The sequence below is a fragment of the Myxine glutinosa genome, chromosome 5 (assembly GCF_964187855.1).
Source record: "Myxine glutinosa chromosome 5, kmMyxGlut1.1, whole genome shotgun sequence".
Lineage (NCBI taxonomy): Eukaryota > Metazoa > Chordata > Myxini > Myxiniformes > Myxinidae > Myxine > Myxine glutinosa.
Genome location: NC_136265.1, coordinates 157,113,888 through 157,129,180, shown reverse-complemented (window position 1 = coordinate 157,129,180; position 15,293 = coordinate 157,113,888). Strand labels below are relative to the sequence as shown.

At 45.1% G+C, this 15,293-nt stretch overlaps 1 protein-coding gene across 5 annotated transcripts in view; it reads right to left on the bottom strand.

The window, feature by feature from the left end:
• The window catches only part of LOC137426891 (solute carrier family 22 member 6-B-like), a 110,730-nt gene that overhangs the window by 42,663 nt on the left and 52,774 nt on the right, over positions 1–15,293 (bottom strand). For 4 of the 5 annotated variants that reach the window (XM_078778905.1, XM_078778903.1, XM_078778906.1 and 1 more), the window contains 2 exons: positions 8,917–9,020; positions 6,844–6,998 (listed from right to left, as the gene is read on the bottom strand). In XM_078778905.1, coding sequence (XP_078635031.1) covers positions 6,844–6,998; positions 8,917–9,020 — 259 coding nt within the window. The remainder of the gene's footprint in view (positions 1–6,843; positions 6,999–8,916; positions 9,021–15,293) is intronic. The other variant, XM_078778904.1, reaches the window with a different exon arrangement.

The following is a 15,293-nucleotide window of genomic DNA, read 5'->3' as shown; positions in this document are numbered from 1 at the left end:
TGCAAAGCGGTGATGTTGGCTGATTTCCAAGCAGATGGCAGATGACCTTGAGCAAAAGAGAGGGTGAAGAGAACAGAGAGAGGGAGTGAAAGAGTGGAAGAACAGGATTTTAGGACCCGTGGGCTGATGCCGTCAGGTCCAGTTGCAGAATCAGAGTCGAGGGTTGACAGAAACTTTTCCACCTTGTCAGGAGGAAAGGACACAGAGTGCAGGAGCAGCTGGGTATGACTGGGTATGGTGGGTACAGAGAGGGATGGGTTTGGGACACAAGATTTAGATTTCCTTCCGTTAGATTTGCTTTCCAGGAGACGAAAGCAAGTTGTTTCTGGGCAACAGTCTCACCACAAGATTCCGTGTACCATGGACGGGAGGAAGGGTATGACAACTGAAGACGAGATGGGATAAATCTGTGCATGAGAGAGAGCAATTTACTTTGGAAGAATTCCCAGGATGAGTTGATGTCAGAAGTGGTAGAGATGGGAGACCAATCCAGATGATTGATGGCTGCTTGAAGACCGTGCCAGTTGGCCTGAGTGAAATGCCAGACTCGTCGACGCTGAGGAGGCTCTCTGAGAATGGTCAGAGAGATGTCCACTTTAACAAGCACATGATCAGATGAGCCGATTGGAGCAGAAGAAGAGCAGCAGACATTTTCATGGAAGTTAGTCATAACCACGTCCAGAAGAGAAGATGCTCCGTTGACTGAGATCCGGGTCGAGAAATTGACAGATTGTGTCAGTCCCAGTGAATCGCAGAAGTCCTTTGCTGAAGAGCCATGGCTGGTGAGAGAGGTACCCACACCCAGCCAACTGGCATGGTGACAATTGAAATCACCACATATGAGGAAGAGAGAGTTGGGATGGGTAGATAGAAGTTGGTCCATATTATCAGACAGCGAGATGGAGATGGAGTCATCACTGTTTGGTGGACGGTACAACACACATATGAACAAAAGGTGGGAGCGAAGGGGAAGCCGTCGCCAAAGGTATTCCAGGGGGTGAGGTGGAGAGAGGGCAGTGCAGGGCGAGTGAGGTAGCGAGTTTTTTTTATGAAGATAGCAACCCCACCTCCAGGACAAGGCTCAGGTCTATCATACCGGAGGAGGGAGTAACCTGGGAGAGATACCAAGGAATCAGAGACATCATGAAGGAGGAAAGTTTCTGTTAAGCAGATCACGTCTGGTTTGTCAGAAGCAACCTGTATGGAGAGATCAGTCAAGTTTGAGCGAAGTCCCCGGATGTGTAAGGTCCATACCGTTAATGAAGAGGAAGGGGGAGCATCGGATACAGAACAGGGGGGGGGGGGGGAGGGGTAGGGTAAGATGTGGAAGAGGAGGAAGAGGTAGGGAGAGCTGTTGAAGGTGTGTCAGAGATTTCAGAATAGCTTGGAGAAAGGGAAGAATGGGGCAGACAAAAGGTTTGATGGTGATTGGGTGAGGCACAGTGAGGTGTTATTTGAGGAGGGGGAAGAGCGAGGCAGAAGGTTGGGGGAGATGAAGGTGAAAGTTGGAAGGGGGAAGAAGCGGGGAGGACGCTTTGAGGAGGAGGGGTGAGAGGGGAGTCTAGGAGGGGAGGATTGAGGGAGAGTCTCAGAGGGGAGGGGTGTGGGGGTAGTTTAGGAGGGAAGGGTCAAGGGGGGCGATTTGAAAGTGATGGGTGATGGGGAAGATTTGGAGAGGAGGGGCAAGGGGGAAGATTTGAAAGAGATGGGTGATGGGGACGATTTGGAGGGGAGGGGCAAGGGGGTAGATTTGGAGGGGATGGGTGATGGGGAAGTTTTGGAGGGAAGTGGTGATGGGGAAGATTTGGAGGGGAGGGGCAAGGGGGGAGATTTGAAAGGGATGGGTGATGGGGAAGATTTGGAGGGGAGGGGCAAGGGGCAAGGGGTAATATTTGAAAGAGATGGGTGATGGGGAAGATTTGGAGGGGAGGGGCAAGGGGGTAGATTTGGAGGGGAGGGGTGATGGGGAAGTTTTGGAGGGGAGGGGTGATGGGGAAGTTTTGGAGGGAAGGGGTGATGGGGAAGATTTGGAGAGGAGGGGCAAGGGGGAAGATTTGAAAGGGATGGGTGATGGGGAAGATTTGGAGGGGAGGGGCAAGGGGGAATATTTGAACGAGATGGGTGATGGGGAAGATTTGGAGGGGAGGGGCAAGGGGGTAGATTTGGAGGGGAGGGGTGATGGGGAAGTTTTGGTGGGGAGGGGTGATGGGGAAGTTTTGGAGGGAAGGGGTGATGGGGAAGATTTGGAGAGGAGGGGCAAGGGGGAAGATTTGAAAGGGATGGGTGATGGGGAAGATTTGGAGGGGAGGGGCAAGGGGGAATATTTGAAAGAGATGGGTGATGGGGAAGATTTGGAGGGGAGGGGCAAGGGGGTAGATTTGGAGGGGAGGGGTGATGGGGAATTTTTGGAGGGGAGGGGTGATGGGGAAGTTTTGGAGGGGAGGGGTGATGGGGAAGCTTTGGAGGGAAGGGGTGAGATCGGATTTTGAAAAGGGTACGATTAATGGGAAATGAACATTTATTGCAAAATCAGTTTCTTGAGACCTTTGAGTCAAAAATACGTTTGAGGACGCTGAAGGAGGGGTGGAGTGCAGGAGAGTTTCGGGAATGTAGAAAAAAGGAACTGTAAGAGATGGAATTTTTTTTTGGAATGAATAGATTTGGTGAGCAAGTCGAAAGCATCCTTTTACAGAAGAAGAAGAAGAAAAAGGTGTTATAATATACGATAGAATACAGTTCTTCAGGGGAAAGTTTAAACATTTTTAACAATGTGATCACGTGATCACGAACAACGTGATCGAAGAACGAATGAACAAATAAGAACAACGAATAAACGAATAAGAACAGAGAAGGAAATGTTTTTTGGGTTTTTTTTTTTTTTGAGTTGAGATTTTAAACAAGGAAGTATGGGGTGAAAGACTGGGAAAAAACAGAGAACCAAAGTAATTGCAGCGCAATCGACGAACCGCTGAGAGAAAAACAAAGCCTCAAGGTCGGACACGGTAGCCTACTAGGCCTCAGAATACGCGACACGAATTAACCGACGATTTTGTATACATGTATGAAAAATTAACACCGAGAGTCTTACTAAAGACACACTATAGGTACACACACCGAAAGATAGATACAGTTTCGACAAAAACACAATTGTGAAAAATTACTTAACTTCGAAAGCGTGAGCGCATGGACAGCTTCGAAAAAACGTGACCTCCAATCTTGCGCATGCCAAGATCCAATCCTACCGCAACCCCGATTAGCTCTCATGGACTCCACGGATTGCCCAATAAACTTCTCAAGAGTTTCTTATCATGACCTAATTACCACTATTATCAAACATAAAGAAAAATGAACGAATCACTACACACAGTAAAGTAGCTTCAGTGAAAGGGTGTTGGTTTAAACTATAGAATGATAGAAACCTAAGGAATTAAAAAAACATGTTTGCCTGCAGATGTACACTACCGGTCAAAAGTTTTAGAACACCTCAATTTTTCCAGTTTTTATTGAAATTTACGCAGTTTAATGTCGCAATGTACTCTGAAATTAAGCATAGAACAAATAAATAATTGGAGATAAAACAGAAATCATAGAATCATTTTGTTTAACAAATTTAATTTAAATTTTTGACTCAGCAAAGTAGCCACCTTTTGCAGATATAACCGCCGAACACACTCGTGGCATTCTTTCTACAATGGAAATCAAATATTGTTCGGGAAGTTCTTCCCAACACTGTGGCAGAAGTTCCCACAAATGTGTTGCACTTGTAGGTTGCTTTGCTTTCACCCTTCTGTCCAGTTCATCCCAAACCAGCTCGATGGGGTTTAAGTCTGGAGACTGTGCTGGCCATTCCATGATTTGAAGCCTACCGTCGTGTTCTTTTCCTCGAACGTAGTTTTGACATAGCCTGGACGTGTGTTTAGGGTCATTATCTTGCTGTAGGATGAACCCCTGACCAACTGGGCATATACCAGAGGGTATTGCATGGCGCTGCAAAATGCTGTGGTAGCCCTTTTGGTTCAGGGTGCCAGTCACTCTGTGCAAGTCGCCGACTCGGGATCCAGCAAAAGAGCCCCAGACCATTACGCTTCCTCTTCCATGTTTGACAGTTGGTGTCACACACTGAGGAACCATCCTTTCGCGTACTCGACGGCATACAAAAACCCTGCGTGATGAACCAAAGATTTCAAATTTTGATTCATCGGTCCATAAGACCTTTTTCCAGTCTTCAGTAGTCCACTGGCGATGCTTCATAACCCAGAGACCTCTTTTTCTTATTTTTCCATCTCAACAATGGCTTTCTTACTGCCACTCGACCTGTCAAACCTGCAGCTCCAAGTCTTCTCTTCACAGTTGAAACTGAGACTTGCCCACTTCGACCAGTGTTAAGCTGTGCTTGAAGCTGTTGTCATGTGAGCCGCCTATCACGCAAGCTGTTGACTCTCAGAAGCTTGTCTTCTGATTCTGTTGTGGCTTTGGGTCTGCCAGACCTCTTCCTGTCAGAGTGTCCTCCAGTTTCCAATATACTACTTTCTGCAGTGCAATATTGTCCAAATAATGCTTCAGAGGGTGTAATAACAGTCTGTTCCAATACTGCTTTTATACAGACAGGTGGTTTGTAATCAAGTAATCAGCAGAGGTTGGGACACCTGTAGGAATTGTTTGCATCAACTTTCAAGGCTTAATTTACTTACATTGCTGCAAACAGCTGTAAGTTGTTAACCCATTACTTGTTCCCTGAAGAAGGCCTTTTTACAATATAACTGTGCAATTTACATTATTTTCCCGTTTTTGCTAACCTAAACTTTTTTTTTAACCTCGAGCAGTTTACTGCTTACCTTTGTACCATTTCAGGTTCTTCACTGGACTTAAATTGCTTAAATTTCAATAAAAACTGGAAAAATTGAGGTGTTCTAAAACTTTTGACCGGTAGTGTATAGGGTGGCCTGAAAGTCGCTTTACCCCTTCCCAGTAAATAATCCATTCTTAAACCCTTTTAATATGCAGGTTTTATTGCGCAGTACAATAATTAATTAATCAGTCATTGTATCTGTATGGTTGAGTGCATACGGTGATCACCATCAAAATGAAGTTTCTGATTTTATTAACAGCAATTAGAAAAAAATCTTGTAGTTTGAGCGAGGATGGAGGAAACATAATGATTACCTTTATAAATACTGGAACAAAAATGGCCTCTTCAGGGTTACAGAGTTAATTGTTATTAGTTATATCCTAATTGCATGTTCAGGATAAATGTATTGTGAACCCCAATTTAGGCTGGCCTAGACTGTTTTTAGCAGAAACTTTGTCTTCCCACCCCCAATCCCTTTCTATTTTTCACTGTTAAATAAGTGGTTATTTCTCATGTATTTATTAATTAATACCATTTTCCCCTTTCCCTTCATCAGCTTCGCCATTGATGGCTATAGAGCCAAAGGGAACACTTCTCTTTTGGAATCGGGTGAATCATCGGTATGCTTGAGCTGGGAGACCAATGAGTTCACTGGATGATGTCATTTGATGGACATTTATGAACCAGTTTTTTGTTGGGAAACAGTAGTTGAGCAATGACCTTTATAAAGTGAGGCATGTGTGTGGTTTCTCCGAGCCTATCGAAGCCCTCAACAGGACTCCCTACAACATGTAGGGACTTAATTCGTAATTCCTCAACATAGGCCAAGGTTCTTAATTCCCCCACCCCCCCCCCCCGCCTCCCACTTCCCGTCCCCACCCTCCCAGTGGAAGGGGGAACTGATCTGGTGGACCTGAAAATATCACCGACGAGTTTGCCTGGACCACCTGGAGACCCACCTGATAGAACGTCATCCATAGGGAAACTGATACCTTTCATGCATGGAGGAGCGCTCCAGTTTTTTATATCCATGGTATAGGCTCGTAGAAGAGCTCGGACACAGAACACATCAGGACATAACATAACCAAGGGAACAGCAGAAGAAAGGAGAAACAACAATAGCAGGGTGGAGGGAGAAGAAGGTGGACAGAGACCGAAAAACAAAGGATTCAGACAAACAAGACAGGGGACACCAATTCGAGTCTCGTAGGAGTCAGCATGGTCTACATTGCAATACTATAGAGTGGCACTCGGTACTTCTGCCAGGCTGAACAGTTTGCGTTTTGCATCCCACTGATAGGCCGGATCTGCATCCGGACCGCAACCAAAATCGAATCGGCTTGTTCTTGTCAACCAACCAGCTCATCCACCAAGTTTTGATATAACCCATACACAACCTTTTGAAATATCGTGCAATATCTAGATTTTGGCCCTATTTCTAAATGGTTTAGAATCACTTCAAACCATTCTCGTATCTGGATCGGGATCTGCATCTTCACCAACATTGAATCAATTTGTCCTTGTCAAACACCTAACTTGTCCACTAAACTTGCATTCAAATCCGTCCATAACTTTTTTGAGATATCGTGCTAGATATTGTTTTTAAACCGAACACTCAATGGTGAAGAATCACTTAAAAAATTATAGTATCCGGATTTGGATCTTCACCAAACTCTAATCAATTTGTTCTAGTTGCAGACACAGCCTGTCCACTAAGTTTCCTCCAAATCTGTCCTTAACTTTTTTTTAGATATTCTGCTCACAGTCAGACAGACAAACATGGGTGATAACATAATCTCCGTACACCTTAATAACTTAAGCAAAAAAAATGCTGGAAAAGAGGAAACACTTGTCAAATTGACAAAAGGTCTGACAAATGTACCTGCTCCGTTGTGATCTGATACAAGGAATGAATTTTGCAAAAGCTTGATAAATTGTTATTTTCATTAATTTTTTTGAATAAAGGTATCCAAGATAAACAAGTACAAACTTACCCAGGGTGAACGCATTGAGGTATGCACCTATTGAGCACATTCCCACGAAGAATCTTGCCATGGTGTAGACACTAATATTAGGAGCGAAGGTGGCACAAATACCCGACACTCCCACGAGGAGGTTGCTCAGGATCATCATCGTTCTGCGGCCATACCTGCGGATGAATTTTGAATTGAATTGAATAAGAACTTTTAAGTTCTGAATTAAAACCAACCAGCCTAAGAAGTTTTCTTTTGTTTTATGTTTGGTGTGTGTTAACTACTTTAGTGGAACTATTCGTGATATCTAATGTTACTGTCAAATGTACCGTCGTTACCGTCCTTTTGAGGAGAAAGTGTCATGGCCAGACAAGCTTTTTCTCAAATCGACATGTTTTCATGGTAATTAATAGTTGACTTGAATAGCTTTTTCCAGACATGGTCAACAACCTCAACTTCTGCAGTATTCATAAAAAATGAACACATAATAAATGTCAATGTCCCATACATTATCTCTATGTGTTATGTTGAAAAAAAACCTTCCTTACCCACACACAGCATAGCCACTATCTTCACGCAATAAAATGTATTAACAGGATAGGTCCTAATTTCATATTAAACATGTACAGATACTGCTGATGCATTTTCAATTTTATTGACCTGTGTCACACAATGGTAACACTCTACTGTGGATATGCCCATATATATATAGTATATACTAGTTTTCTCAGAATCAGCTTTCTCAGAATCATCTCCACAACATTTGCTAAGAAAAATCATTACAAGAACAGTGGGAATCTCACTGGACGCCGAATAATGGGCCCTGTGCTTTTTCTTCACTTTTTCTTTGTGCCCTGTTCTGGTCTTTATCAATGATCTCTCCGACTCTCTGGAAAATCCTCTCTATCTCTTTGCTGATGACTCCACTCTCTGCCGCTCCATTCCTCTTCCCTCAGATCGGCAGTCTGCAGCCTCTCCACTCTCTGCAGACCTGGACAAAATCACAGACTGGTCAAACAAGTGGAACATGTCTTTCAATCCTGACAAATCTCACACTCTTACTATGTCTCTCCGAAAAGATCGACTGGACAACCCTCCCATCTACTTTCTCAACAATCCTCTCCAAGAAGTTCTGTCGCTCAAGCTTTTGGGTTTCACTATCTGCCATGATCTTTCTTGAGAAAACCACATTTCCAAGCTGGCCTCCAAAGCCAGTCGCCGACTGGGCATCCTCCGTCATGCGAAGTCCTTCCTCGGCACACCTGAGCTCCTCACCATATACAAGGCTTTCATCCGCAGCTCAATGGAATACTGTTCTCCCCTATGGGCTGGTGCTCCTGCCTCACACCTAGCTCGGCTTCACGTTGTTGAAACCAAATCTTTCAGAATCATTGGAATCTCCCGTGATGAAGCTATCTCCGAGGGCCTTTCACTCACTCATCGCAGACAGGTCGGTGGGCTTTCTGTCTTCTACCGACTCCTCTCCGGTCTTGCTCCCCCAGCTCTCTTTGTGCTTTGTCCCCCAAATATTCCTACAGGTCGCACAAGATCTGCCAGCAACCCTCTGATGGTTAAACTGCCGAAATCTCAGCTCTCTGCTCACCTTCACTCTTTCATTCCTCTTTTCTCCCACCTCTGGAACAAACTCCCACACTCCCTTCAATCCCACTCCTCCCTCCAGGTCTTTAAAACAGCTGTTCACCACCATCTCTTATCTTTCCCCATCCAAAACCTTGATCTTTTCTACCCCCACTAATTCACCCCAGATCCACCTTGTTTGAAATTCCAACTTCTTTCCTGGAAGTCCCGGCAGTGTCCATATGTTTTATACCTCTCCCACCCCCCCCCCCCCTTTCCATGCCTCCCCCCCAAAGCCCTCTCCCTCCCACAGATCTCTCGATGTCCCTGCTCTCAGATGTTGTGTTTGCGTTCCTCCCCCTCTCGCCCCATGTTGTCTACCGCTCCCCATGTTATATGTTTTATGTGTCGGTTTGTCTTTCTGTGTGATTAATGTTATTTCTTTCACGAGCCTCGATGTTGTATACAAAAAAATAAATAATAATAATAAGAAGAATCATAACAACAAAGACTCACTTGTCGGCGAGTCCCCCCAGAACAATTCCACCAGCTAGTAATCCTCCAAGGTATGAAAAATCTGCCATCTGTCTCAGAGCATGCCTTTTACAGACAAGATTCCACTGCAACAGCAGACACCAATCAATGGTCACCATAACAATATTGTTAAGTTAGATGTCACATCAACAACATGGAATATTAGTTTATAGCCTGAAAAGGAAGGGGTGGGTTTGGGGAGGTTTAATGAGAGTTAAAATGATCATGAGTATGGATGGGGAATGATCTGAAGAGAAGGTGAACAGTCATCTTGAAGCCCTGGGAGGAAGAATGAGATTGAGCAGATTGAGGAAGTTGGTTCCACATGTGAAAGAAAAGTGGGACAAATGAATGCAGGTGAGCGGTGAGCCTGCATTTTGGGAGCTTAACTCGAAGGTGATTACTATAAGAATGTGTGTGCTCTGCAGAAACCTGGGAGGTAGAGACAGACGATGGAAATGGCAAAGGGTGAAATATCAGAAAGGAGGCAATTGAATCCGGAGAAGCTCCCTTCCAACTCCAAGTCCTCAACCCCAAGTATTCAAGCCATCTCTCCACCCAAAGTCCCCCTCTCCCTTCTCTCTGTTCTCTCTCTGCACTCCCTCTTCCCCCACTCCAACTCTCTGTCCTCTATTCCCCCTTTCTTCTTCATGCCTTCAACCCCTCACTCCCTCCTCCTAAACCCACAGCCCCCTCTTTCTTCTTGAAGTCCTTAACCCCTCCCCCCTCCCCCCCCCCCCCCACAAGCCTCAACACCTTTTCCCAACTCTGTCCCTTCTCTGCCCCCCCCCCCCTAATCCAACTCCAACTCTTTGTCCACCACTCTCCTTCTCTTCTTCAAGTCTTCAGCCCCTACCATCCAACTCCAAATCCAGATAACAGTTAAAAACTGTTAAAACTGCTAAGATTTATCGGTGAAGAAAATCGGCAAAAAAGGAAACTACTCGTTGGACGGAATAATTTGTGGTTATATTAGTTTTTACTTATGTAAGAGTGCAGACCAGCAACTCTGAGATTATACATTGCCCGTGAAAGTTTGTGTTTCACCTCACGCAAGGCATTGTCAGAGCGTTCTTTTGTACACCTCCTCACATGTACATAAAAAGATGAAGCATTACTAATGAAGTCCCAGTTTCCATTTGTAAGTGAATTTGTTGGTAAGTGAAATCGAAATAGTTTTATTTTTGCTATGATTTTTATTTAACAGCATATGATACTATGATAGTCACTGTAACTATTAAGACTGATAAAGTTTCTCGGGAAAGTAAATCGATGGAAAGGTAATTACACGTTGACAGAATTGACTGAATAGTTTGTGGGGTTTTTTTCTTCCGGTGTTTGTGCAAACCAGTGACTGAGCATATACACCACATGCGCAAGAAAAAATAATACAACTCGAGATTGCATGACGAGCGGTATTTGTAATAGTCGAGTCCAAATATGGAAAAATTGCCGTGTACCCCCAAAAAATAGCAAGAAAACGTTTTATGGCATTTTTCTTTTCTATTATGTCTACAGAACAACATACTAGAGGTTGCCAAAAAATGGACTACCAGAAAGGGTCTATATTTGAGGTTAGAAAAAGATGGCAGCCAATGTTAGAACATGTCTCATATCTACTCATATCTGGTGAATTGAAAACTGTCCAAGCACTTTAACCCTTTGAGGTTAATTTTTTGGTGGGTAATATGACTTTCAGTGAGCTAAATACCTACATGTTAAATAAATAAAATAATGCAAAAAAAAAATAATCATAATTTAATCGTAAAAATAATTAATCGCACGAAGGGTTAAGCGTAAAAATTATCTCTACGTATCATGATTTCAGTAAAGTTATAATTCCTGATGCTAACAAAACTATCCCACGTGACGTCATGACATCATTGATGCGAAAACTTCTGTTTTTTTGTTTCAGGTCGTGAAAATGAGTTCGGAGCAAGCACCCAACTGCCCCTTGTGCCAGGAGTTACGGAATGAAGACAGAGTCGAGATTGGTAGGAAAGGAGCTGATGGCATAAACAAGGCAAGTGTCAAGAGAGGAGATGACATCATTGTAGCAGCTGGAACTGGAGTGCACAGGTATTGCCGTATGAATTACGTAAACAAAAGGAACGTTGAGAAACATAAGAAAGGTGCTGTAGGGGTTCAGGTGAAAGTGATCAGAACAGTTCAGGTGATCAAACCACATCAGTCAAGAGAAGTACATGACGCCATGGCGCCTCTTGAGTGGACCGGACGATAGTGCAACAGACTGCTTATTCTGTGGGAACAAAGTTGCGCCGAGCAAAATTAGTGTTGATTACGATGCCTATCGCTGTGTTAGAACATATAACTTTGTGGACAAGACAAGTATCTGAAAGCTACAGACCTTAAATTGGAGTCTGCCATTGACTATGTTCCCCCGAGCTTGTGTTGTCTGCTTCAACATCTTCTCGTTGGAAAGGACACCCGTCAGAACGAAGCGAGTATTGGGCACACAATTGTTCAAACAGTGTGTCCAAGGACAGTGATAGCCCCATTACAACTTGGGCTCGCTGTCCAAATGCATCATCACTTCTGATCAAAGTTTTTGAAAGATATCGTCTTTTTGCCATGGGTTATTGCTCCTCATACTCAGAAGTGCAAACGTTTGAGGAAAACGCCCCTTCTTCATTCGCTCCTGATGGTTCAGGTGGCGTCAACATACCGTATATGATGCTGTTGTTTGCAGCAGATAACGTCGACCACAACATTGTGACCCTAGATGGAAAGGGTACATTCCAGGGCATGGGAATGCCGTAACGGAATGCCTTAACGCAGCCGTAACGCCAGGCCAACACGTCAATCACACTGCTCTCAGACACAAACTGTCTGACTTGAACATCATTGACCAGACAAAAGTGGATATCATTGAATATCGTTTTGCAGAACACACTCATCGCATTACAGAATTTCAGCCCCTGCCATTCCTAAATGAACTGGACCACAACATTGACATAATGTGGGAGATGTCCTATCACTTCACTCAAGTAGTACCAAATTGTCAAGGAATGATGCACGTACTACTCAAGGACTGTGACTATCCCAGACTGTCTTCGGTAGTTTTTCTACTTGTACCCTGGTAGTTGATATGTACCCTGGTGACAAGACATGTATATTCTCCACACTAGAGTACATTTGCAAACTTGCTTTTAACCATAACACCCCACCAGTTGTCACTTTCGACCAGCCACTCTTTTGGAAAGCTTCCGAGATAATACATGAGGTTCCAGACAATATCCCAATTAGATATGTTATGCTGTTACTTGGGACCTTCCATACCTTCATTAATCTGTTGCGGGCCATAGGAGTACTGATGAATGGGAGTGGCCTGAAAGATGTCTTGGAGACGATTTGTGGTGAATACGCTGTGGTGCACATGATGAATGGAAAAGCTGTGCAGCGCACATTTCGGGGACACCTCCTTGTTTGTCAGTGTCTGATGCACCAGATCGCAGCTAAAGTCATTGCAGATGAGCCAGGATTTGAGATCCTCATGCAAGAACTTGACAGACAATATACTATGTTAAATATGAGTGACATAGACTTGGAAACATTACTCAAAAGTCATTGTATCAAACGGATTTCCCATACACTAGTTTCCAAAAAGTCTGAATTATCTAATAGTTCAAAAATGAGCAAACTATGGCTGAACTATCTGCAAATGTTGGGAGTGGCCCGGGAACTTCTCGAGGCCGATCGCACAGGGTCGTGGCAAATGCACCTCCACGCTCTGACTGCTTACCGATATTTGCTGCTGCTGCACATCCCAACTATCTAAAGTCTGCTTATCCTTACCTACAGAAGATGCAGCTGTTAGAAACTGAAAACTCTGCAGTATTTTCAAAATTCAGAAACGGATTCCATGTGATCCGACGCACGACCAAAACCGGGCTGGCCTTGGATTCGACTTGGTGATCGAACAGACCCTGATGCGGTCCCTTAAAAGTACAGGGGCCTGATAAGAGGAAGTGGAAGGACTGAACATCAACGAGCTGTTTGGACAATGTCTTTTCCTGTATTCTCCGCCTACAACTACGGCATGTAGGAATTCTGTCGAACCTTATACACAACGAGCAAAAAGCACAAAGAGGCATATGCATCACGAATAGACAGGGAGAAGATGGACTTGGCCAAAATTGCCACAAAACTTGAACAGCATTCTCCATTCTCGGATGAGGTGACCCATCGCAACATCATCACAGGGATAAATGCTGACAAGGATGTCAATGTGCAGGACTTTTTCATTGTTGGCAGAAACACAGTGAAGAAAATGGAAGGACAATCTCATATTCGCACAAACGAAACACTGTAGTGAGGACACTAGTGTTACGTGGTCCTCCCGGTGACTACCTGGTCTCGGTGACCCCCGGACTGTGAGAGGAACTCCGCCAGAAAGATCTATTATTTATGCTATTTCGTAACGCATAAATCTGAATTCCAACCAATAAGAAACCCCACACCAAGGATCCGGAATAATCAATGATATATTCCCCGAGCAATCAACAACCATCCACAATCAGCAATCAATAGTACAAAGATGTAAACTCATCTATAATAACTATAAGATGGCCATCTTATACATTCCTCACGTGAGCCCCACTCCCGACTTCCTCCATGGTCAATGTCTCTCTCAATGTCTCCGTACTCCGGTAGTTCGATCTCCGCACGTGGGCGGTTGAATGGACCCTTCCTGACGTTCTTTCACCGGGCACGTCCCGTACCGGGAACAACGGCTGCAGCGCGCACCTCCTGGCCAAGCAAAGCAGGCAAAGCAACACGCGGCTTGCCCAGCGCGCGCGGCCCAAGGTGCGACCCGTACGCGGCCTTGTAGACGGTGAGGCGAACTGTGCCAGCTGCTTGGTTCCGTGCACGAACCCACGGCGACTTGACGTGTCAAAGGGTAGTTACACGTCCCGGTAACTCCTCTCGCCAGACGGGCTTTTAAACGCCGATTCTGTTACGTTGCTCAATCGATACCGCTCGCGTCCGAGCTCGGCGAGGAAGAAGAAGAATCGTCGCTTCTCCAGGACCTCGTGTCTTTTCTTCTTCCGTTTCCGGTCTCCTTTTTCCCAGAAGGGCTCCTGACCCTTTAATCACAACAACCTTTAATCGAGTCCACATTGATAAGCAAAGACCTGAATAGTAATTCACATACATTCACATAAATATGTAACACTCCCCCCCTTCAAGAAAGAAAGTTTGAACCCAGCGAAAACTTTCTTTGCCGGCCAACTTGGATAAACAAACCAGATAACTCACCCCCCCCCCCCCCCCAACTCATCAGTTCCCCCCGGGCACAGTCATCACTTAAAAATAAAGCAACAAAATTTCACACAATCCCCTAGATTAATTCCCTCTGGACCAAGCGTCAACCACTTCTAGTTTCTCTTGAATGACGGTTAAGAGGTGGTGACCCAAAGCCCCCAAATTTAAACCTCTCTATAGCACTTTTTCGGGAGGCCCAGCGGAGTATGCCTACATGGACGCCTTAAGGAATGTGGAGTTCATGGTTAGTCCGGGGAGGAAAGTTCATTACATGGACGCCTTTAAGAACGTGGAGTTCACGGTTAGTCCGTGCAGGAAAGTTCACTACCTGGACGCCTTTAAGAACGTGGCGTTCACGGTTAGTCCGTGTAGGAGCCTCGGCTCGGCGGCTCCCCCGTATATAGTGCTTCAACTTCTCCAGACTCCTAACAGTTACGGTGGGACCCCTTGTCCCAGCCGTTACCTGACTGGCGGTCTCCTTCTCGGCCAGTGCTCTGACATTCATTCTTTCGGGAGGTGCCGTAACTCTGGGAGCCTCCATAGTAATATCGGCTGCTGCCAACCCCAAAACTCCTGCCAAGTGGTCCTCTTCTGTAGACCTCTCGACGCCTACGAAATGCCTTCCCTACTGTTATGGTCCGACCCTCCAAATCCTTACCATTCCAATTCTTCTCTGCCTCTCTGGCGTCTCTTGTGCTTGCAAACGTGACAAAGCCGAACCCTCTTGACCGTTGCGTTTCCCTGTCTTTTACCACCCGCACTTCCACCAGCGGCCCATATCTGTTGAAGACAGAGGTCAGAACTTCTTCCTCTGTGTTGAAGTTCAGTCCCCCTACAAATAACTTGGAACTTTTGTCGCCATCCCAAGCTGGTGGGGTGTTATTTTCCCTGCTGTGCTCTTTACCAACCCTCGGGTTACCATAAATCTGCCCCCCGGCCAAATCATTTCCGATAATCACAGATACTCCCTCTACAGGAAGCGTGGCTTGTAAACCGACGGTGACCGGTCCTGACACCAAATCGGATTCCAAATGGATGACATGAAGTGGGGCACTAACACAGCCACCGATCCC